The following is a 25095-nucleotide window of genomic DNA, read 5'->3' as shown; positions in this document are numbered from 1 at the left end:
ACTTTTAAAGGAAATGCTTGCTGCATGTTAGTGGGGCTTCGTAAACTGTGGGCCATGCTCTCTCCTGGCTAATCGGAGTGTGGGTTCCCAGAAAAGGGAAGTGGCTGTTAGCGTAACCACCCAGAATTACCACTCGGCTTTTTTGATAATAATGAACATGGCCAAATGCCAGGGACCAAGTCTATGCAAATGCAGCCAGAAACTGTGTGAACACCTGCACAGGGACACGACCTGCCAGAAGCCACGTTCAACGCCAGGGAAATCAAGGGGTGCCGGTCAAAGGACTTAGGGCCAGAATCCCCCAGAGAGCCTGTCTCCCCGGGCACAGCTGCCCGCCCCCCGGCCCCCGACGCCTGCCGCGTACACGCTGACCGGCTCCCTGATGCCCTTCCCACAGGAGCCCAGGCCGTGGCCCTCCTTCCAGCCCATCTTCTGTAGCATCTGGAACCCCAGGTTCTTGTCGGTCAGCTTCTGCTGGGCAAAATCAAAATCCTTGGGTTTCTGAGGAGAGAGAAGAGTGCGGCACGTGAGGGGCAGCAACGCGCCTGATCAGGAGCCTGCCCTGGGCTGCACCTGGACACGGTCCAGCACCAACACCCCTAATGCCCCTTCGATGCCCCTAGATGCGCAAGATCAAGTCACAGTCCTGGCAACACTCCCTGGGTTGGCTGATATTTGTAAAGGTTGGAGGTCACAGTTTGAGGTGTCCCCAGAGAACTGAACCAGTCTCTCAGGCTTCGCAGCGACCGCTCTTGTTGCAGTGTTGAGACTGTGAACTAAACTTTGTGAGGGGATGGTAGGGGTTCTGCCCAAAAGTTTTGACTAGGAAGATCCCAGAGTGGAGACCTGAATAAAGAAAGTGGCCAAGTGATGATCAGGGGCATATCCCAGGCTGGGTGGAACAGGCCTTGAGGCAGGAAGGCCCCTGGAGTGCCAGAGTCAGAGAGGAAGCAGGGCTAAGGCAGAAGGGGACCAGACAGGAATGCAGAAAGGCTGTACAGAAAAACTGTCTCAAAAGGTCCTCTCTATTCAACGTCCACTCCTCTCTCATCGTTTCATTCATTTCTGTGAGCTTTCAAAACGCTGGACAGTGACTCCATTCTGGAAGCTTCCTGGGCAGCCCTCAGGCATTACTTACCAAACCTACGTGTGTGTCTGGTCCTTCCCAGGTCTGGGGCTCTGAGTGCTCCCCAAGGACAGGGATGAGGTTCTACCTGGACTCTGAGGTCCATGTCTAGCACAGAGCAGACCTCGCTGAGTGGGTGCAGCTGGGAAGGATGGGGACTGGGAATGACCTTGTGGGTGGAGAAGTAAGAAGCCCTGGCAGAGATCTGGGCTCCAGAGCAGGCTGTGGAAAGACGAATGAAAAGGCCCAGAGGCCTGTGGAGGAGACACCTGCCCGGTGTGAGCAACAGGGATTTCCATTCACTCATGAATATTCATGTGCTGCAAAGCCTGGGCAGCTAAGGGCTCCCAGTTCCTGTCGCCTGAGCCTGTTTCTTTAATCCATTTATGGCCTGGGAGACTGAGAGGGGGCTCATGCGCTCCCAGGGAGAAGGTTCCTTTGTCTGGATCAAGGCAGCGAGGAACAGCAGGGAGGGTTCCAGTGTGGGTGGGAAAAGGGTGGGGAAGGGGCAGGAAAGCTTGGCCACAGGTCCCCCAGGGGCAGGCTTGCACCCCGCTTCAGGAAAGCTGCGAAAGTGGAAGCAACAAGAGGAACAGGGGTCCACTCAGCTGGACACGTCTTGGTGAGTTTTCAACTGTGTCTAAGAATCAGCCTGCCCGGTCTCCTGGGGGCTAGAGCAGAGCCATGCACCCGAGGCCAGGCTGCAGAGTGCACGAAGAGCTACAAGGAGACCTCCGCCCTGTCAGCAGTCACACCACAGAGAGACCCACGGTGGCAGGGTACCAGCTGGCTGCACACTGGTTAACACCATTTCATTTAATCCTTGCGGATCTCCTACCTGCAAGGTAGATGCAACTGTCCCGCTTTACAGATGTACAAACAGAACCTCATGCCAAGATTAGATGGCCAGGCTGAGCCTGAAACGGCTGCCTTCTCACCAGGCTGTGCCTCACCAGACGGGTACCTGGGTGCTGGCTCAGCTTAAAACCCAACACACCTGTTAAAAACACACGCTTCAGGCACAGGAAGGTTCCTGCTCCCAGCTGTAACTGAGGTCACACTGACGCTTCGTCTGTCTGCTGAGACTGGCGCGATGCACTCACAACAGTCTGAGCCACCACACGGGCTCTCCTCACCCCTGGACGCCTGCAGAGACACCTCCTGGACTGCTAGGACCTGTGATGTCCCCACGTGTCCCAGGTGACGTGGGCCAGCCTCACCTGCCTGAGGTTCGCTCTCGTCTCCTTCCAATGACCCACCCCCCAGAGGGGCGCCCCATTTCAGTCAACAGCAGCCCTGTTCCCTTAACTGTCCAGGCCGACAACCCCAGAGTCACCCTGGACTCTTCTTGGCTTTCTCTGGTCCACATCCAGTCCATCAGTAAGTCCCACCAACTCCACTTCACCCTGCCTGGGCCTCAGCTCTGCCTGGCCCGCTAGCCCACAGGCTGCTTTCCACACAGTAGTTATAACAGCCATGTCTTCTACCCAAATCCCCACTGTGGTGTGGCCCCCTGACGCCTCTCCCAAAGAAGGGGCACAGTGCTGACACCCACCTACAGACCCCACGTGACCTGGCTGCCGCCACCTCCACTGCCTCAGCGCCCCACCCCCACCGCTCCGTGCTAGGCACAAAGGGCTCGCTGCTGACCTGCGTCTGCCCTGGGGCTTCTATCAGGCCTCCCACCTTGCTCCTTCCTCACCCACCATGCTCAGTTCTGCACATTTCTGCTGCTGACAGCCCTGTTCATGGCTGCCTCTGGGTGGGCAGATGGAAGAGAGAGCCCAGGGGGTTGGTGCCGGTTCATTAATGAACATTCGCACACGCATGCGCGTACACACACACGCTCACACATGCACACGCGTGCGCACACATGCTCAGCTTACCAGCAAAGCAGCGCATTCTTTTAACCACAATTATAGTCTACTAAATCTGAAGCTCTCAATGGCTGAGACGTCATCTTGTTCATCTCGCCGATCCACTGCACACATCAGGCCTTACCCATCCCTTAAACAGACTAATTACTCCATCCTGTGCTCTGGGCAATGCCGAACAGTTTTAAGAGAGATAAGGCTCTATGTTGTTCTTTGCATGTTGACACTTGGCCTGCAGAGTGAGTACAGCCTGCAGCCTGTACCCTTGAGAACTAGGGCAAGCTCTATGTCACACTTGAGGACTCTCAGCCGTGCTCACCTTCTTCTTGGACACGGGGCGACCCCGAGGCCTGTCATAGGCAATTCGAACTGGTTCGTGAACTGGAAGACAAAAGAAATGTATATATACAAATACACAGGTCCTTTCCCCAGATTACTGACACTTAGAAGACAAGCATGCCGCAGCTTTGGCTAACAGCCCTTCTGCCGACAGAGGAGACTAGGAGCTGTACTGCGGGGCCAGCCAATTGGCCCGCAGAGCACAGAACGAACACAGAAGCTCAGCTGAGTGCTGCCTTGCTGTGGGAGCGTCTCCGTAAGTGTGACTGCCACGTTTGTGATGACGGACCCAACACATGCACTGCTTTCCATGACTGGAGGAAGGCATTTTGCTTCAACAAATAACTGATTTGTGACACTGCGCCCTCTTCATGTCTCTGCAAGTGTTCCACAGATAAAGAACTAAAGTCCACACAGAACTTTCCAGTAAAAACAATCACACTTCTCATACAGAGCACTGCTGCTGTTGCTGCTGCTGCTGCTCAGTCACTTCAGTCGTGTCCGACTCTGTGCGACCCCATGGACTGCAGCCCACCAGGCTCCTCCGCCCATGGGACCTTCTAGGCACCACTGCTGCTGCTGCTGCTAAGTCGCTTCAGTCGTGTCCGACTCTGTGCGACCCCATAGACGGCAGCCCACCAGGCTCCCCCGTCCCTGGGATTCTCCAAGCAAGAACACTGGAGTGGGTTGCCATTTCCTTCTCAATCCATGAAAGTGAAAAGTGAAAGTGAAGTCGCTCAGTTGTGTCCGACTCTTCCCGACTCCATGGACTGCAGCCCACCAGGCTCCTTCGTCCATGGGATTTTCCAGGCAAGAGTACTGGAGTGGGGTGCCATCTCCTTCTCCATACAGAGCACTAGATCATATTATTATTATTATTATTATATTTGACAAAAGAGAGACTAGCAGGTCTGGTACTATCTCATCAACCACCCTATCAAATAACTGAGAGCTTCTAAAATGGAAAAAATCTCACTTTTCCCCCATGAAGGCCATCATAACAAGTATTCTGATGTGCTACCGCCCTCTGGTAAGTTCTGAAGGACAGAAGAGCCTAGTAGAGACTTAGCAATCGATTGCAACACTGTTTCTAAACAGAAACCATGAGAACTGTTAGCAGGAGAAACTAGACTGATACAGTTGGGTGTGAATATGATGTTCTCAGTCACTTAGAACACATAGATTCTACACACAGTGGAGCACTGTTCACCAAAACCACCTCCTCCCACACAAGCATCAAAGGATCAGCCCCACAAATCAAACACGGCCCAGGCCTGGCTGTGTGGAGACCTGGGTGGGCAGCAGGGAGCCCACCAAAAGCGGCACATGATGTGATTTACCTACGGACAGTCCAAAAAAGGCAAACCATGAGGCCAGAAAATGGTCAGTGGTTGCTGGAGCCAGGTAGGAGACTGTGGAGGGGCAGAGAGACACTTCTGGAAGAAGCTCCAGCTCAGCAGTGCTGGGGGCACACGCCTGTACACCTTTGCCAAAACTCCATCAACTATCCACTTGAAAAGGGTGCGTGTTTATTGCTGGTAAACTGTACCTTAAGAACCTTGACCCTCCCTATAGACGAGCAGGAGATGGCCTTCCATGGCCAAGGCCGGCAGAGCGTGGACTCCACAGGTCTCACTAACTGCTGCCCCAGACTGCTCCATGGCCCCTGCCTCAACATCATCAAGCAGGTATCACTACCCTGGGGCCTGCAGCAGGGTGGGGGGGCAGTGCTCAGAAAGCCGGGCACCCCTCTAGATCACAGGCAGCAGCCAAGATGACCCAGGCCTGTTCCTTCCACAGCCAGGATTCCCCTGTTGGAAGCTGAGCAATAACGGAAAATAACAAGCAACGTGTGCGGTGCTAGAAGCCAAAGGCAGCATCTCCTTAGAGTGCCATCTCTGGACCAGCTGGAAACGTCAGTTTCTCATAAACATTTTGGACTGTGTGCAAAACCAACAGTACTATTCTGGGTTAAATAAAATACAACAGCAAAGAGCCCCGGGGTGTGCTGGTCCTAGGGGGATTCTCAAAGGTCAGCTGGAGTGATCAGAGGCAGAAGGGGTGACAGGGGCCAGCAGTCATCTTGCAGCTAAACTTGGGCTGGGGGGATCAGGTAAATTCCTCAAAAGAGGCCACGTCTCCACAATTTCCCATGGCCCCCAGCTGAGCATCATTCCTCCTCAGGTATTAAACAGAAAATGCACTGAGGCCACTGGACGAATACCCAGGCACTCACCCTTGGGCTCCTGGATGAGACACAGCCTCTTGGGAGCTGGGATCATGCCGACCTTCAGTGACTTGCTGCTGATCCTCTTCCGGGGGAAGCAGGCCCCTGAGGAGGCCTGGGACAGGGCAGGCCCGCCAGCCGGGCTGTCCTCGGCCACCTCGCTCAGGAGGCCATCAGCTGGGGGGCTGCCCTCCGAGCCCTCAGACTTGGACCCTTCTGCCGGCCTGGAGACCCCTCCAGGAGGGGAGGCTTCCTCACCCCCTTCCTCGTCCTCCTCTTCGTCCTCTTCCTCCTCCTCCTCCTCCTCCTCCTCAGGCATCACCTCTGGGCTCTCCAGCTCAGCCTCGTGCTGAGAGGGCTCGTCCTCAAACTCTCCTTCCCCTTCCATGGGCTCCAGGGGGCTCTCCTGAGAATCGGCACTCTCACTGGCATGGAGGGTCAGTGGAGATGACGTAAAGCAGATTGATGGGCACAGTTCAAATACCTTCTTTCGATAGAATTTGAAAGCTGAACTATTTTGGTCGTGTAGAAACCTAGGATAAAGATGAGATACACTGGTTAACCAGAGGGTTCTCTACACTCTCCTATTTGCTGAAACTGTCCAAATGGACCCGAAAGAACTGCGGGTGGCATAAAGCAGCAGATACACGACCTCTTTCTACCAGCTGTGGTAGAAAGTCGGCCTTTCTTTCTTGACGGTCAGCCTTACAATGAGATAGGAAGTTTCAGGAGTATTAGTAATTTAACAAAGGAGCCAGAAGAGGCCTAACTGCTTTCCTGGGGAGGGAGCTGGAGGAACAAGGTACGCAGGGATGGTCAGGGAACACGCTGGAACGAGCTCTAACAGCACCCCCAGGAGATCCGGCCTGGGCCCTACCTCATCTCTAATTACGTCACCGGCCACTCTAGGCCTGCGTGTGCTGTGACTCTCTGTTCCTCCCGCCCTCCAGCCATGAGACGGAGAAAGGTGTGCCAAGCACAGCACCTCCTGCCTCACGTCCTGCAACAAAGCTGTGTGAGTACGGGGGCAACAAGGCCTCTCTGCACCTCAGAGTTCAACGGCCTTAGTCATAGCCTGGAGGTGTGGCTGGTGCTGAGAAACCAAAAACACACATAACATACTTGGGCCAAAGGAAAGACAGCCCTTGTTCTTGGAAAGGACAACTCAGCCTCATAAAGGAGTCAATTCTTCCCTAACTAAATATTAATGTATAAAAGTAAAAGCATCATTTTTTTTTTCTGGATATGAACGTGATTCTTAAGTTCATGAAGTGAAGGGTTAATCTCTCAGTCGTGTCCAACTCTTTGTGACTCCACAGACTATAGCTTGCCAGGCTCCTCTGTCCATGCGCTGCTGCTGCTAAGTTGCTTCAGTCGTGTCCGACTCTGTGCGACCCCATAGACGGCAGCCCACCAGGCTCCACCATCCCTGGGATTCTCCAGGCAAGAACTCTGGAGTGGGTTGCCATTTCCTTCTCCAATGCATGAAAGTGAAAAATGAAAGTGAAGTCGCTCAGTCGTGTCTGACTCTTCGTGACCCCATGGACTGCAGCCCACCAGGCTTCTCCGTCCATGGGATTTTCCAGGCAAGAGTACTGGAGTGGGGTGCTATCGCCTTCTCCGCCTCTGTCCACAGGATTCTCCAAACGAGAATCCTGGAGTGGGCCGCCATTTCCCTCTCCAGAGGATCTTCCTGACTCAGGGATCAAACTCAGGTCTCCAGCACTGCACGCAGATTCTTTACTGGCTGAGCCACCAGGTATGCATGCAGAAACCTAAGTATGCAAGAATATCTAGGAGCACCCCCGGAACAAGGTCAGTAAGAGGCCCAGCTTCATCGCATATTACAAGGTGTGTAAAGCCTCTACAGCTAAAACAGTATGATACTGGTCTATGGACAGACAGATCAAGAGAAAGACCAGAAACACAGTATCTGATGAAGGTGGAAAAAGAACAACCTTTTCAACAAATGGTGTCGGGACAACTAGGCAGCTTTTTAGAAAAATATTTAAATTGGTTCTATGCTACAGGAAATATTTTTAATTGTATTTTTTTCACCCATAATCAAAACTTTATTGAAAAACTGACATCAAAATAGGAGAGCGAGTTGTATACCTTACAAAATGAAGCGTAATTAGTTAATCTAGGCAGATGAACTGGCATTACTGAACTGATAAGGCTTCCTGTGAGAGAACACAAGCTCAGGAGGCTGTGTGGATCACCAGTGCTGCTTTTCCAAATGAACACCCTTCTAGGAATCTGGTCTTTCCTCCTGTGGGCTGACACAACACCACGGAACCACTTATGCAAAGCGCCAGTAATCCTGTAGCTACCTGGACTTTTTACATCCATGAAGTAAGAATTTGGACTTTGAACAAGCTGTTTCTTTTATTGTTTCTTCTTTTCCAAGGAAGGATGCGATAAAATTCCTGCCAAAGGCAGGCTGATCCCTTTGCAAGTCCAGCCCGTGCAGCTCTCTTAATTGTACTCCTTTCTTTCCAAGACGTATTTATTTATTTTTGTTGTGCTGGGTCTTTGTTGCTGTGTGCAGGCTTCTCTAGCTGCGTCAAGCAGGGGCTACTCTTCCGAGATGGGTGGGCTTCTCATCGGTGGCCTCTCTTGCTTCGGAGCACAGGCTCTGGGGTGCTTGGGTTCCAGTGGCTTCGGTGCAGGGGATGCGGAATCTTCCGGGGCCAGGCACTGCACCTGTGTCCCCTGTGCTGGCAGGCACACTCCCAAGCCCCTGGGCCGCCAGGGAAGCCCTCTTAATTGTATTCTTAAGCTGACCCATAACTCAAGCACAATGGGAGCCAGGTGAGATGTGGCTGCATGGGGAGGGCAACACAACAGACTGGAGAGCGAGGACACAGGTGGGACAGGCGGAGGGACCTCTGGACATGTTGTGAAGGGAAATGGCATGGGACAAAAGCCCCTGTTACATACAGAAACCTACGTGTGCTGGAAGAACTGAGAGAGAAATACACACACACATGCTACAGATAAATGAAAATGGCTTCTTATTATTGATGGATGGGGGGAATGAGACTTCTCTGAGTCTACCTCTTGTAATTTTTACTTTAGAGCCATACAAATTCTGTACTTACTTTAAAAATTAAATTAAAAAGGATAAGAAAAAAAACCTCCAAACAGATTCTCAGCAGAAACAAATGAACTTGACTGTGTCAAAATGAGGACATAACCACAAACACAAAATGAATTAACTGAAGCAACCACTGAACACATTACAGGTGTGACTCTTCTAAGGGAAGAAACACAGTCATCTCGCCTCCTACTAGATAGGTGGGTGTTGGATGCAGTCATTTTCAACTATCCTACGAGCACTGGGGGCGAGAATGCATCACCCCACTGAGGCTGCTGGAGTTTTCCGGCTCTCTCTGCAGGGCACAAAGCAGACAGCATCTTCTGAGGAACACTGCTCAGAAAAGGCTGCCACAGAGACTGAGGAATGACACCAAGCCCTGCCAGTGCCAAGTAAGCAGGACAATGCAGAGTTCTCTTTCTGCATTGGGAGAAAAAAGAAAACTGCTGCAATGCTCCCACCTGCCCTTCACTGAGTTGTCCCCTTTGCCTGGCCCTGCCAGTGTGAGGTCCTGCATGCAGTGGCAGCCCAGCTCTAAGACCTGTCAGGCCCAGCAGCCCCAAGGCCTGTAAAAGGCAGTACTAGGCTGAGTACCTGCAAGGCCACCAATGCTCCATGTGGCTGGTCTGAGTCTCACAGGAAGCAAGAGGTACCCAGTGCAGGAGACCTACTCAACGTCCAAATCTGCTATAAGAGCTTAGACGCACTGACTCCCAGAAATGTTCCAGGAAACGTAAAATTTTTAACCGTATCCTTAAGTAAGGGCACAACTCTCCAGCACGTTGGGAACAGGGCAAGGGTCCAGAAGCCCTAGCTGGCTATAGGATGCAATCCAGACAGCATGGGAATCCCACCCACTCCAAGCGAGCTCAGCCACGTTAAGGCTCAGTACTGAGAACACACGGCCCTCAGGCGGCCTCCCCTTCAGGAGAATTGGCGCCCCGCAGAAGAGCGGGCTCTCTGGCCTCTGGGCTATGGAATGTTGAACATTTACCCCACTTAAGAATGCACAAGGGTGCCAAGCCGCTACTACGTGGGAGTGCTTGCTGCTCACACCGGGACCAAACTCCATCACCATGCTACACGAGCAGCACACTCTCACCTCGCCCAGAGCTGCCAGCACCAGCAGGGATGGTGCCCTCCTCCTCAGGCTCACGGGCGAGCACACACTCTCCTCTCTGCCTCTGCAAAGGTTCTGGGGAACCTTCACGTCCTTCTGCCAGGGCGTTCTCTCCCCCTTCCCCTGACCAACACCCCCCACTGAGCCTTTGGATCCAGCTTAAACTTCCCTCTGGGGGTGGCTTTTCCTGACGCCCCAGACGAGGGCAGGTCTCCAACAACCCCAGACAGATGCTTCTCCTGAAAAGCCCTGAGCTCAGTGGAAAAGAAGTCATAATCTATCCTGGAGGTGACCCTCTATGGGCTCTCAGGACCACTCATGAGGTGACCATAAATCAAAGGGGTGTGATGGGTACGTACCAAAGGTCAGGGTTGTCAATGCTGTTTTCTATGCTGAACTGTTCAATCTCTGGTCCCACCTGAGCAACAAATTTGGCCAGTTTCTCTGCAGTCTCCATTGTCTTCGTATCAACTACAAAATAAAGCAACTGTCATGTACTGGTTCTGAGCTGCCAATTTCCACGTGAACATCATGGGGTTGTGGAGACTGATTACAACGACGGCCCGTCACTGTGGTCTTACCCTTTGCCACATGCCTCTGCCGCTCTGTCAGGCAGAGGTGGGCTCTCCTTTCTCCCCTTGAACTGGGGCTGGCCCTGGGACTCGTTCTGACTGAGAATGTGACAGAAACGTGGAGCCTGGGCCTGAGGCACCTCAAGCACCTCCTCTGCGTCTCCTGGATACCCAATCCAACCATCAGGCTTACTGCTGGGGGGCGACAGGCATGTAGCCCACAAGCTCCATCTCCTCAGCCAACAGACAGTCCCTGACTACTGGCCACTGCCTGCAGCTAGCAGGCCCAGCCTAGCCGACTTGGAACAATACTCGATGCTTTCTGTTACATAGCAATAACTAGAAAAATGTTTTTCCCTCTACATTCCCATCTAGTGCTGAGGGGAAGCACTGGCCATAGGGCAGCCCTGTTGTGGAAGGTGAAGGCAATGCTTGGCAGAAACAGAAGAAACTGCAAGTCACTCTAAAGAAGGAAACGAGAGAGCTTAGCAGGGAAGAGGAAACAGAACGAGAACGAGGGCAGCCCTATGAGAAGCACAAGGGGCAAGAATATAGAGAATTGGATCAAGGAGCTCAACGCCCCAAGCACGGGCACGTGGCACACCCTGCTGGCCAGAAGGTGAACTGTGTGGGGAAGCACAGACTCGGCAGGCGGCACGCATGCACGCATGCTGGATCCACGCTTGCTGGATCCACGCTCAGGAGAGGAGGGGGCAGCAGGACTCCAGGGCCAGCCCCCTGGGGAGGCAAGAGAAGCGTGCCTCCGCGTGTGTCATCCGGGCCGGGTCCCTTTGCTGCCGTTTGCTGCCCGGCCCCGCCCCGCCCCGCCCACGAAAGCTGCCTGCCTCTGCAGAGACCCCTGGAGATGGATCAGAGCTAGGGCTGGGACCCAGAGGACAGAGACAGGGGTGAGCACTCACCATCAATAGATGGGCAGGGAGAAGAGGTCTGAGGGGCTTCGGAGACATCCAAGCCTCCTGGCTTGGGGGATGGGCCTGAGGCTTCAGGGCTGGGGTCCCGAGGTGAGGGTCCGGCCAGCTCTGGGGGGCAGTCCTTGGCAGCATCACTTCTGTCTGGCTGGGGCGACTTGCCCTGCAGGGAGCCCGGAGCCTGCCGGCCATGGTGTTTCAGCCTGGTGCCTGAGGAGAGTAGGGTCTGGGTCCCGGTGGTGGCTCTCCTCACTTTCCAGCCCCGGAGCCCTTGAGCTCGAAGATGCCCCCGCCGCCGCCCTGGTAGGAGCCTCCTCTTGAGGCTCCGGACCGCCCGGGCGTACAGCATAGCCCGGACCGCACACTCTGCTGCCGTTGGCTTCTGATCTGCTCCTGGCAAGGTCTGGCTCATCCGCTGCATTTCTGCCAGCTTCAGCTTGTAATATTTATACTCCAGACTACTGTCATCAGACAAAAACCTATGTAACAAAACAGGAACAGCAGAACATTTGTGAACATACCAGCACAACCAAATTGCTGCTGTAAATACACTTCTGCAAACCCTTTCTACTTGGTGGCCTCCCTGCTGATGGAGAGGCTCTGCCCAGCTCTACCAAGGACGCAGCGCTGGGCCCCGGCCATGTGTCCTGCTCAGAGTGACCACAGGGTGATTAGGAGCTTTGATGGAGCACTGGTTGATTCCTGCTCGATTTCAGCACCGTGAAGGAGCTCACAGCTCCTGGCGGCCTCACATGGAAGCCCTCTGCTGCCAGGGAATGGCAGGGATTGCTCCCAGACACTGCTTTCAGGAGGTGAAACCCTTCAAACGGTGGACACTCAGCGACCTTTTAATTACATCATTAAGGACAGCATGCCATTGATGTGAAATCATGTGCCAGAGTCAGAAGGAGAAGAGTACAGAAAAGAGGAGTCTGAGTTACACGTACTGACATTACATGTACTAGCACAGAAAGAGATCCGTGATGCAGCCCATGGAGAGCAAGCTACAGAAATCCAACACTGAAACATCCCCTATGAAACTGCCTTTGTGTACATAACACCCACGCATATTTGTTTTTCACACAGGTTGAAAGAATCAAAAGTAAACATAAGAATTTGCTCTAAGAAGTGGGTGAGAAAGGGGAATGGAGGGGTCTTTCACATTATTTACTTTGCAGCCCATTTCATTAGCACTTTCTTTCATCTCTATTAACCCTTCCTTCCTAGTCTGGGCTTTTTTCACCGTTTTTTCTTTGCCTCATGAATTGAATGGTTTCACCATTTTTTCTTTGCCTCATGAATTGAATGGTTATCTTCACTCTTCATTTCTGATAAACACATGCAAGGTTGTACCTTCCCCCAACCTGCTACTTCCTTCTGAAGAGTTTCTAATTTCAACTCTAATTCTCTTTCATACGGAAAGTTATTAGAAGCCAGTTTTATTTAGGCTGTTGCTTTATGCATGGCACAATGTGGCCAACATGATTTTCCTTTCCTGGGATGGTCTGTGACTTTCCCCATGACCTCATTCATACCATGGTTTTTGTGAACGTTCAACTTCAGTTTGTGTTAAAGAGTAAGTAGCGTCTGGTGAGTATGGCAGTATTTCACGAGGCTTTTGGACTGTCTGCTATTGAGACCACGTATTAGCTAAGGTTCCCCATTGCCAGACTGGCCATGAGGTGGCAGTGCACAGCAGGATGCTGGCAGCTCTGTGTGATGTGGCGTGTCCCTGGCGGGCGGCTCTGTATGGAGCTCCTGCCGACGCTCACTACACAGTCAAGGTCTGGCTGGATCTGGGGGAACAGGCTGTGCTGGCTCCCCTGCTGCCCGAGACACTCTGCCAGGCGGCAGCAGCATCCTGTAAGACTGCACCCTAACCAGCCTAGGTTCCCACAGGAGGGAAGGCGGACCAACAGGGATGCGCCAGCTCTCAAGTCAAATGTAGCCCCCATTCACGGCAGACAGTGGGGTAAATGCCAGGTGACCAGATCCCCACCACAGGAGCCCCTTTTCTGAGGTTGATTCTAATGCCAAGTGCAGGTTCAACACATCAGTCACAAGCCCACTTCCCCCAGCTCTAGCGGAGCATAACATCAAAAGCACAGTGTACTCCTGAGCTAGCCTGCCAGGTTCAAATCCCAGTGCAGTCACTCACTAGCTGTGAGATTTACTGAGTCTTTCTGTGCCTCAGTTTCTCCATCTATAAGATGGGATGCGTGATAACGATAAGTTATTTCACCATGTTGCCGTGAGGCTTGAATTATATACTTTTCGTTATGAAGAAAATGCTTTGGGAAATTCCCTGGTGGGCCAGTGGTTTGGACTTGGTGCTTTCACTGCCAGGACCTGGGTTCGATCCCTGGTTGGGGAATTAATATCTCACAAGACGCACAGCTCAGACATTTAAAAAAAAAAAAAAAGAGCAGCATCGGTGTGTCATCTCTAGGGATATAACAGTTAACTGTTAAAAGTAGCTTAAAGAACTAAAAGTGACTGTCTCTAAGGAGCAAACTCAGGGACGTCTCTGGCAGACCAGTGGTTAAGACTCCAATCATCTACTGTAGGAGGGGCATGGGTTTGATTCCTGGTTGGGGAATGATCCCACAGGCTGCACTGGCATGGCCAAAAAAAAAAAAAAAAAAGAGTGGAACTGGCATGAGAATGGACCATGGCAGAAACATTTTGCCTTTTGTTATAACGTTGATTTTTTTGGTAAATCACATACAAATACCACTTTGACTTAAGAATTTAAACCTAAGTTTGCTTTTTTTTTTTTTAACACTGTTTCTTTGCACACTCTTTCTTCTTACAGGCTCTGGGTAACTCTGAAGGAGTTCACAGGTGATCAAATCTCTGAGTCAGCTCCCTAATCTGCTCCTCATTCAGGTTGGCTGCTCCTCAGCCAACCACTGAGATTATTTCAACAATCACATTCTTCGATTCCAAGATCCTCAACTGGCTATTTTCCATAATAAGCAGTTCCTATTTCATAGATATAATATACTATTGTCCATCTAAGACTATTAATCACATATGTATTTTTAGACAATCTTCTTTTTCTTACAGTAACTCTTGTCTTAGGTGTCAGATCTGTTGAGTTTGGTGATTCTCTTTCATGATGCCAATTTTCCTCAAATACATGCTTACTTTTGATTTGCAGGCCCGCCCACCACCACCACACATACCCCCAAGCCTGGCTCTGATTCTGTCCACCACCCCCGGCTGTCAGTGACCGGGAGCCTGTGGGGAGTGTGCAGCAGTCACGAGGCAGGGACACATGCTCCCAGTCCTCTCAGCGTCTCCCTTCCCTCCAGCCCAGTGACCTCGACAATCCCCTGGAAACTGCCCGGGTCTCTCAGGTCTACATGACATCCTACCCAGAGGAACTGGTCCCTGCTTTCATCCGTCAGTCTGAGGCTACCCAGCCTCCTTCCTTCAGCATAAGCACTGGCTGAGACCACAGCGCCTGAGTGTGACTCTCAGCTCTGTCTGTTACTAGCTGTGTATCCTCCAGGCAAGAGGCCTCTTTAAGCCTCAAGTTTTCTGTCTGTCTGTAAAGATGACAACATATCTACTTCAAGAGGTTGTTTATGAGGGTTTGGCCAGCTAGTACTTCAATCAGTAAAGTGCTTAGAACGGTACCAAGTGCACAAAAAGCAAAAGATTTGCTAAATGAAAAGCATTCAATAAGTGATACTGGGGCAATTAGGCTATTGGGTTTTTTTTTAACTTTTAAGTTATATGCCTTATTCAACATATGAACATGACCTCGGTGAATTCAAGAATCCTGTCAAAATAAAAACATAACAATTTCTAACTCTCCTCCCGGCAATCATACTGGTTACCACCAAAGCTCTGGCACCGTTACACAGAAATTTTTACCTTTCAAGCATCTTTAATAATTACATCAGCAAGAACAGAAAATTCAGGGATTTCCCTGCTGGTCCAAATCCACCTACGAATGCAGCAGACACGGGTTTGATCCCTGGTTGGGAAAGAGTCCACATGCCACGCGGCATTAGGCCTATGGGCCACACCTCCTGAGCCCACATACTGCAACTGCTGAAGCCCATGCACCGAGAGCCCATGCTCTGCAACGGAAGTCACACCAATGGAAAACCCGCGCCCTGCAACCAAGGGCCATCCCCGCTCACCACGACTAGAGAAGGCCTGCACACAGCAGCAGACACCCAGTGTAGCCAAAAATAAATAAATTTTAAAAAATGAATCTACCGTGCTATACAGGGGACACAGGTTCAATAGTTGGTTGGAGAACGAAGATCCCACATACCGCAGAGAACTAAGCCCACACACAACTACTGAGCCTATATGCCACAACTGGAGTCCACGCGCCTCAAAGACCCCACAGGACGCAACTAAGACTTGACTCAGTCAAGTAAATACATAATTTTTTAAAATTTAAAAAATAAGGGAAGGGCATGTTATTTAAAAAACAAAAAATCTAAAAATCCAACAGAGAGGAATGGCTAAATAAACTGATCATCTATTTTTCAGACCAGTAAACACAGCCATCTGAAATGTCTTCAAAAAGCAGGAAACATGAGCACTTTCCTGTGTAAAAGGAGTTGGGTATATCACAGCATAATTACAACTGCGTGAGAAACCAGAGAGCCTCCAATGAGCAGAAAGACTGCTAACAAATACTCCCAGATGCCAGTGAGTGCCAGTAAGAGCACAGGTGGCTTCACCCAACTTTCTATTCTTCTTCTCCTTTTCTAATAAGCAAATGCTGTATTAATATTTATGGCAGAAACTTTAATTTTAAAAAATTGCTCTATTCAAGCAAAAAGGCAATAAGACAAAAGGAAGACAGTTGAACAGAGAGTAGCAATAAGTCACAAACAACTGCCGTGACGTATGCCTCATCTTACACTCATTCTTTGCACGTGTCTCTCACCTCATCCTCAAATCAGCACAGACAAGGAGTCTGAACCCATATGAACCTGACCCACCCTCATACTCTTCCTACTGACACACACCAAAGCTCAAAATAAACACTTCACTTTCTTCTCTGGACACCATCAGAGCAACAGAAACACTGCCCTGTACTTTACAGGAGGGATTCAGAAGAGCACCATTTAGAGACCTACCAGTAAGCAGGGTCCTCCTTGAGAAGAGCTCTCTCTTTGGGAGACAGGCTGCCTCCAATGACACGTGCGACCAGCTGGTCAATGATGTCCACCACCTTGTGATCTGCTCGCTGGGGGACCTCTGGAACACACAGAAGGTCTTCTCTGAGAAACACACTGGACCACATGGGGCCTGGGAAGATCAGGATAGAGCCTAAGATGGAGCCTAAGCAGGCACCAGCAACTGAAATCTTCCTTCACAAGAGACCAGCATTGAAGAGGGAAAGGGCCTGTTATTCTACAAACCAATATACAAAATATCCTCTCAAAGGCTATAGTAGCATAATCAATAGGAGAGAAACAGTCGCAAACTTAGTGACTGTACAGAGCAATATTCTATAGAAGGAAATAGTATGTAGCAACTCTTTATCACTTTTTGCATACAGCTTAACTTGTTCACAATATTAAGGAGAAAAGAGAAAGATATAAAATGTAGCTAGGTATAAAATAATGTAAAAAGTATATCTAAACTGTAATTTGCAATATGAAGAAAGAAGAAGAGGTACAAATAAATAGACACACAGAAAAAAAGATTAGACAGGAATATACCAGAAAGTTAACAAAGGTTATCTATGGGTGGTAGATTTAGCAGGGATTTCACTTTTCTGTGTGTTTTATCTATAAAAAATAAACACATGTGATGTATAATCAGAAAACATATATAAGCTCACAAAGAAAAATTGTCCAATTAAAAAAGTTAATATTAAAAAACGTCAATACTTCCAAGATAGGTGTTCACAGAAAGCATCTGTTGAATGGTTGAAAAAAAACATTTTTTTAAGTGTGAAGTTCCTTTGATATTTGCTAGTTTTAATAGCGCAGATGGTCTATCTGTTCATTCATTCAATAAAAATCAGCCCTGATCTGGAGAGGTTTTCCAGTTTGTTGTGGCATGGTATCGACATTCTCAACATTAGTCTGAGTTCTTAACACAGAACACGTCAATCCTTCAACTGTCATTTCATTTCCCCTCTGAAATTACTTTCTTTTTTTGTTGTTGGCTCTCACTTTATAGAACTGCTAGTTTTACATGATTTTACAAAAACAGTAAGAGCTTCAAAGTCAGAGGCTTTCAAAGACAATGAAATTCGTGCATCACTGCAACCAACTCTAGAGAAGATGACCACAGGTAAGGGCCAGAAAGTGGATCTTACCTTTGGCCCAGCAATCTTTCTGTGGATATCTCCTTTCAAGGAGGATTCACATTTTTTTTTAATGAAAATAATAGTAAGCAGCAAGAAATTCAACCAAAGATATCATCCCAGCATTTCTAACAGTAATGGAAGTAGTGGCAGCCTGTGCCCCACAAGATGTGGAACTGGCGCCATCTACCTGATGACCAGACAAGGAGCCAACGCTTGGCAGATGCCAATTTCACAGGGACCCAGCTCTGCTCAGGCTCAGAAGCCTTTAATAAAAGGCACTATGACTCCAACATCAAGGGAGATGCAGCAAATGCTGCAGAAACACAGCAAAGAGCCCTTGATAATCCTGTAGAGGAGCAGACTGCAGTGTTCTCAGTACAGCAAGATGGCAGCTCCAGGCACGCGTGCACAGCAGCACAACCAGGGGGTGGTCGCGGGCAACTTTAGGTTGTGGGGGACTTTTTCGTTCCTCTCAGTATCACTGTTACACAGACTTTCCACCCCACTATCTCGGGGGATGTGAGGAAGAGTTCCCACTTCAGCCCTGAGCTCACTTCTGCAAGGCTCCCTCTCCGGCAGTAGGTGTGGCTGCCCATCCCTAGAGGGACCTGTCCAGTGCCCGTGGCAGTCAGGGCTCCACAAGGGTGAAGACTTGAGGAGATTCAGGGACAAATGCAACTTACCAACTTGACTGGAGCAATGGAAGCCAAGAACTGTATCAGAGGAAAAAGGGACTTCCTCAACGGCCACTATGTGTGCTCATGACTTCTGGGCTTTCTGGGCTGTGAAAACATCCATCCTGGGAGTGCAGGGGGAGGGAAAGGGACACTACACAGCCAGTCACTTCTATTTCTATTACCTTCTTCTTTGTCTTTCCCCTCCCCAGTAAGCCAACTCGTTAACTGCAGGTTACCAGGTATACTGAAGTGATCTCTCAACCTCTAGCTAGTCTAGAAAAGTGAGCAGGTGAAAAGGTGCCTCCACCACCTAGCCCTCAGAACAGTTCAGAAATAACCTTCTTGACTCCCCAAGCTGGGCTGGGGCCTCTCCTATATCCCCTTAATCCCAGCACAGGAGGGGCTGGGTTTGTGATTTCTTCCCCTCGGAAGCCTGGGGGATCCTTGGAGACTGTGGCCTGTATTTACTTTCAAGTAATAACTCGGGGCTGGGGGGTGGAGGGGCGGGGCAGAGAAGGGATACTTTTGGAACAAGGCTTCTTAACCTTGGCTGTAAGATGATACAAACAACCCAGATAATAAAGCAATACTTAAAGAATGAGTGGCAGGCACGTATGAATGAGTGGCAGTCACTGTGAGTTTTCTCCTAAAATTCTGATTTGTTTCCAACTGGCTAAAGAACTTCTATGTAAAAATATCAGAAAGTGAGAGACATTATAAAAAAGCAAACAAATCACAACAAACAGAAACTGCCGCTGCTGTCCTTACCATCACTCAGACCACTCGGCGCCTGGGCCTGAATTTCAGGTTTTGTAGAAGGAACAGCTTTCTCCTCATCTCGGGTCGGCTCGGATTCAGCTTTCTTCACCTGGAGTGGACACCCACTGCTGACCAGCCAGGCCTTCAGGTGATCGATGTACTCTCTCCCAAACAGAGTAGAGTCCTCGAAGTTTGGAAATGCGGCAGGAGATGGAGCTATATCTTGGAGGCCAACAGCTTCCAGGATTTTCTCTTGCCGGAAGGAAGAGGCCAAGGAGAATGTCTGTCCCAGAAGAGCTAAAGACTTCCGGCAGAGAGAATTGGTGGTCTCTAGGGCAATAGCCAAGTCCAGGGGGTTAGTGAGGGTCTTCATCTTCACACTCAGCTCGTAGGCATTGCAGGCCATGAGCAGGGGCGTGACACTCTTCAGCAGCCGGTCTTGTAGTCTCATTATGTATTTATCAAAGGGCTTTATGATTTCAAAAAAGCAATTTTTGGTCTTCACAGCACCTTTGTCTAAAAGCATGTTTAAAAACTCGTTATCAACTCTGGGTGTTTTCAAAGCGGAGTGCTTTAAAAATTTGATAGTAAAAAAGCAAAAATCTCTGTGCTCTGGTTTTAAGGAGCATTTGAATGAGGCAAGCATTTTAGCACAGGTTTCTGTTTCAAGTTCAAAGAGAGTCTGGAAAAGTTGGGAAAATTTAACATCATCTTTTATGGTGTGGAATCCTGCCCACTTTATTATTTCTATCCCAAATCTCGAGAAGACATCTGACTTATCTATGATGTCGAAGCTCATCTTTCTCCTGGGAAGCCGGACATCCTTCAGATCAAGCCCCAGAGGGACTTTCCGGGTAGGGAACTGGACCTCTTCTGTCCCTGGGTTGGTCGCCAGGGTCACATCAGGACTTGAGGTGGTTTTCTGGATTTGGTTAGTGCCCTGAGTTTTGGGAGTGATACGACTCATAGTGGGTACCTTTTTCGTGCTCACGTTTCTCAGCATGACAAGTTTCCCAACCCCCACCTTAGAAGTGAGCAGGCCTTGAGTCTCCCCCTTTCCCAAGACAGCACCCTCCTGGTCGGCAAGGTTTAGGCCTCGGCCTCTGCCCTGGGCTTGGCTGCTGCCCCTGAGCACAGAGTCTGCCTCCCCTGGACGGTCCCCGTCATAATCATGACTCTCTTTCTCCAAGCACTCTTTCTCAATCAGCCTGGAGGACCCAAAGTTCCCCAGTAATGCAGAAGGGCCAAAACCATACTCCTGTGACCAAGAGGATTCTTGAGAAACTGAGTGGGCAAAGTCTTGTTCCCAAGAGCCATGGAGTGCAAATTTCCAGTCCTGAGAACGGAAATGTCCCAGTTTCCGGTGGCCAAAGACCTGGTCTCGGGAGTTAGGGTGGGAAAATTCCAGATCCCGACCACATTCTTTGCGAAAGTAGCTGTCTTCACTTACAGAAGGGTTGTTTGACCTGAAGGAAGGTCCTGGAAATATATCACCTCTCAGGCCTTCTCTCCCAGTGTCTCGAGGATGAGTTACAGATGTACCCAGAGTGTACCTGCTGTCACTGTGAATGTCATCAAACATATCTGCTCTGGCTCTTGGGACTGTCCTTAGAAGATCTGAAATAAACAATCCAAAAAGAAACACAAAGGTACGTGTCAGACCAGAGGCTGCAAGTGGGTGATCTGCAGACCACCAGCAGGGTGCTTTCCCAGTCAGAGTGCATTTTAGAAACTCACATGGAAAATATGTGTGGTTTCACTTAAAAACCTAGGTTTCTACTTATGCAAACAGAAGAGCTCTGAGTACTGGGCCTATCTGGCCTGACGACAGTCCATGGAGGCTAGGCAGCAGTGCTGCTCACTCATCCAGATCCTTTGCCCTACCTCTGTTTTACAAGGCTTCCCTGGTGGCTCAGCTGGCAAAGAATCTGCCTGCAATGCAGGAGATCTGGGTTTGATCCCTGGGTTGGGAAGATCCCCTGGAGAAGGAACGGCTACCCACTTCAGTATTCTGGCCTGGAGAGTTCCATGGGGTGGCAGAGTTGGACACAACTAGCAACTTTCACTTTCACTTCACTTTCTGTTTTACAAGCCTTCTTTTAGACTCAGGGATGGGCATTTGGCTCCCAAATAACCTGGTCTTCTTTACTGTGACCAGAACGCTTGTGTATTTCTACTTCTATCACACAGCAGACAGGTTTTCTAGAGGCTGCCTGCCTCCCCTGCTTCCCCTGAGGAACTTCGGCCCACAGTGCCACTGAGGCGGGAGCTACATCTGACACTGCACCCACCACTGCTGGCCGGACCTTAGCTGAGCACCTGATCCAAAGGCGGCTGACAGGCTCCCCCAGAAAGGGTCGTTAAGCCAACCAATACCTGAAGAGAGACTGAGCAAACAAGAGGGAAGGCAGAAGTTAAACAGGCCATGGCAGCAGAAACCACAGTGGAAACTGAACAGTGCGTGCTTTTGTCCTCCACCGTGCAGAAATGAGAAAAATAGGAAACTATGTTTGCATGTGTTCACTCACGCATAAAGAAACTGAAAGGGGAATTCCCTGGCGGTCCAGTGGTTAGGACTCCACGCTTTCACTGCCAAGAACCTGGGTTAAGTCCCTGGTCAGGAAACTGAAATTCCATATGCAGCATGGCAGCCAAAAAGAAAGAAACTGTAAGAAGTCAAAAACAGAAGAGAACTACAGGCACACAGGGACAGAGGGCCTCAGGGGGACATCTGTACAGAGTACCTTTCTTACTTTCTGAACCAGAATCTATTACCTAGTCAAAAAGTCAATCGTAAAAGAGAGAGAAAGATGCCAGTAAGTAGTGACGGGTCAACAGGCCACAGGAAACAAGAGCTTTGAATAAATCCAAGTTTATCTGTCCAACAAGTACTTACTAAGCACCTACTGTATATGGGCACTGATCTAGGCCCTGAAGTTATAGCAGGGAAGACACAGCAAAGTCCCTACTTTCCTGGACTTTTCAGTTGAGGAAGCCAAATAATAAACAAAAAATTCTTCAGGTGTAAGAAAATGCCAAACCGGCGGGAATGTGAAGAGGGAAAGCCATTTTTAAACAGGCTGGTCAGGTGAGCAGCTCTAACAACAATGTATCTGAGTAGCAGAGGCCTGGCGTGAGGGGTCAGAATGTGCAGTTATGGGGAAAGCCTACCAGGTAGAGGGAGTGTGAGGACTAAGCCCTGAGATGAGTACAGGACAAATGTGGTGAGAATGGAGAGGGAAGGAGGGACAAAGCGGTGCAGCACCTAGATTCTCCTGCACACTGAAGGCCCGGGGCATCCTGACTTAATTAACCAGGATGAGATGTGACCTGGGCATTAGGGCTTTTAAACAGCCCCCAAAGGATTCTAATGTGCAGCAAAATTGGTGAACTACTATGACAGGAGATGCAAACAGAAGTGGGTGCAAACCAGATCAAGCCAGGCCCTTGACAGGACTCCAGAGTTTACTATGAATGAGACAGAAAGCCATGGGGGGGTTGGAGCAAAAGGATGACCTCACTGGCTGCTGTGTGGGGAACAGACTGCAAGGGACAAGAGTGGAAGTTCCAGCAAGGAGTCCACCAAGATGATCCAGATACTGATGGTTTCCGATGGCCTGGTTACGGTGGGAGCATTAGAGGAAGAGCGGTGGCTGGATTCTGCCCAATAGGACCTAGTTTACAAGGCCTCAGAAAAATGCAGCAGACAGAGAAAGGCTGACCAATGCAGCTCTATGACACAGAGATGGTTCCAGAACCATCTAGTGTCCTACTGGGTTCACAGTCTCCCCCCTCCCCCAACCTTTCTTGAGGTAACTTAAGATATGTGTTAGTGTTTGAGTCTCTAGACAAGATAAACCAATTGAAATCTCCAAATATATATATATATATATACAGACATAGATATACATACATGTGTTTTTACGTACACACATACACGTATGTACATATGTACACACACATACATGTTTTTATATGTAAAAACACATGAAGTATTCAGGATTCATATATGGCTAAAAGAATTAAAGGCTGCACAAACCACCACAGATACAGTTACTTCCGAGGAATAAGGAAGCAGCAAAGAGGCTTTTTACATCCTATTCTTTTCTTTGGCCCCGCAGTGTGGCATGTGGGATCTCAGTTCCCCAACCAGGGATCAAACCCTGCCTTAGGAGAGTGGAGTCTTAACCACTGGATGGCCAGGGAAGTCCCGACATTCTGTTCTTAACTACTTAATCCTTCCAATCTTTTGTAACAGGAAAGGTTTTGTCTGCTGCTTATACCATTTTTGAAAACTCAGACTTTGGAGACAGCTTCCAAGCCTCAGTTTCTCTGGGTCCAAGCACATAATAAGTTATCCCCACCCCAAGCACTCAGACTCATCCAGCCAACACTGAGGAAGCCTTCTCTACAGCAAGCCTGGCTCAAGGGCTGGTGCAGCAGCACACAGTACAGGCCAAAGGAGGCCTGGAGGAGGCCAGCCCACAGCGGGGACCCAGTACACAGTGTAAATCAATCCAGGCCTACCAGGGCCTCCTGCGGGAAGACACCTGTGCACCAGGTCTTACTGAGGGAGTTCATCACACAGAGCTGAGACGAGGGATTCACAACACAGACAGGCACACAGTATCGGTGAAACAACAGGCCTAAAGCAGAGGATGAGAGCTAAGAGCCTCATGCACTGTGGGGTGGGGCCTCCAGGTTGTCCTGCCATTTACACTAGGACCATTTTTTATCCTGCTGACAGGATGCTTCAAAACTTTACAAAAGGAACGTTTTCAGGTAGGGCCTACATTCAGCAGCTCCACAAGGCTCCAAGGCCCTCCTGTCTTGCATACCAGTTACTTGGCTGCTCCTGCACTTATCTGAGGATGTAAAACCAAAATAGGGAGCCCCAGGAGCCTAAGCTTGGCCTTGGTCCCGCAAATTTAGCATTAACAGATCTGTGGGGAGAGAAGATTTGAGGGAATGAAGCCAGGAACTGAAAGACATTTCACGAGGAGATTACTGCAATAATCCAGGTAAGACCTGATAAGAGCTCAAACCTGGGTAGTGATAGTGGGCATGGAGTCAGGCAATTTATTTAAGAACCCTTCTTTAGGTGGGGCAGGGTGCCTGGGGAGAAGCTCTGGATAATGACAATACCTCCTTCTACATAATGATTTAACAGGTGGACCAAGAGAAAATTTTATCTCCACTTAAGAAGGTAAAATCTGAGGAGTTGCAGGTTGGGCCCCAATTCTAAATACATGCTCCACCCACCCACCTCACTCCCCCCAAAACCACGTACTTTAATTTACCTTGGGCTTTAAACTGAAGAGTTTCACCTACAGCCTCACCACTGGGGTCCATATATCGGTTAGCTTTTTCCTGCAATACAGCATCAAAAGTCTCCTGTGCGATTCTCCTTGCTGCCATGTTTCTCTGACCTGTAATGAAAAGAGGGGGAAAAAGACACTAAGAATGACAACTAATGCCCACAAAGCCTGATCTATTCCACTTAATCCTCAGAGTAACCAAGCAGTGATCCATAATCTGGCATGGCACTTCAGAAGAAGGCCGGTTTATTTTAAGGGGACCTCTGCCCACATAACCTCACAGGTGTGTGTTGGCTAAGAAAGAGTAAGACAATACTGTTGATCTTGGACAATCTATTTTGCTTCTCTGAGGCCATTTTCTCAGAATCCCTTAAAAGAAGCGCTGTAAAAGCAGCTCTGTCTCCCGGGGCTGCTGAAAGACTGTATGAAGCAACACACACGACAGGAGCTTAAACCTTTACAATGTTTAGGAAAGACATGATTTTTCCCATTTCCATTTTCCTATTTCACAGACATGGCGAAGACGCTCTGAGAGCTAACTTCCCGTCTGACAGAGGCATCTCAGCAAGTGAAGGGAGAAATCCCTGACTAGTGACAATGACCCACTGACAGAGCTTACTCTGTGCCGGCTCCTGTTGAAAGCGAGGGACTCCCACAACACTTCTTGCAACAACCCAATAAACAAGTGGGGCCTCTTATGAATGAAATTACACAGAAGTGCAGAAGGGAGGTTCAGGCTAAGTGACCCATTCAAGG

At 49.6% G+C, this 25095-nt stretch overlaps 1 protein-coding gene across 33 annotated transcripts in view; it reads right to left on the bottom strand.

The window, feature by feature from the left end:
* The window catches only part of SUGP2 (SURP and G-patch domain containing 2), a 29368-nt gene that overhangs the window by 3097 nt on the left and 1176 nt on the right, over positions 1-25095 (bottom strand). For 16 of the 33 annotated variants that reach the window (XR_015166439.1, XR_015166438.1, XM_086408214.1 and 13 more), the window contains exons 2-9: positions 24322-24450; positions 19031-20638; positions 16402-16522; positions 11279-11766; positions 10146-10257; positions 5576-6099; positions 3320-3381; positions 365-501 (exon numbers count right to left, since the gene is read on the bottom strand). Coding sequence is in view for 27 of the 33 variants with exons in the window: in XM_086408212.1 (XP_086264338.1) it covers positions 365-501; positions 3320-3381; positions 5576-6099; positions 10146-10257; positions 11279-11766; positions 16402-16522; positions 19031-20638; positions 24322-24450 (3181 nt within the window). In the remaining 6 variants the exon portion in view is untranslated. Of the gene's footprint in view, positions 1-364; positions 502-3319; positions 3382-5575; positions 6100-10145; positions 10258-11278; positions 11767-16401; positions 16574-19030; positions 20639-24321; positions 24451-25095 lie in introns of those variants that run through there. The other 17 variants (XR_015166437.1, XM_086408208.1, XM_086408205.1 and 14 more) reach the window with 3 other exon arrangements.

This window comes from Bos grunniens, chromosome 7 (genome assembly GCF_055505025.1).
Source record: "Bos grunniens cultivar Pamir isolate PY7600 chromosome 7, Bosgru_T2T1.0, whole genome shotgun sequence".
NCBI lineage: Eukaryota > Metazoa > Chordata > Mammalia > Artiodactyla > Bovidae > Bos > Bos grunniens.
The sequence above is the reverse complement of the archived record's forward strand: the minus strand, read 5'-3'. Positions and strand labels throughout refer to the sequence as shown.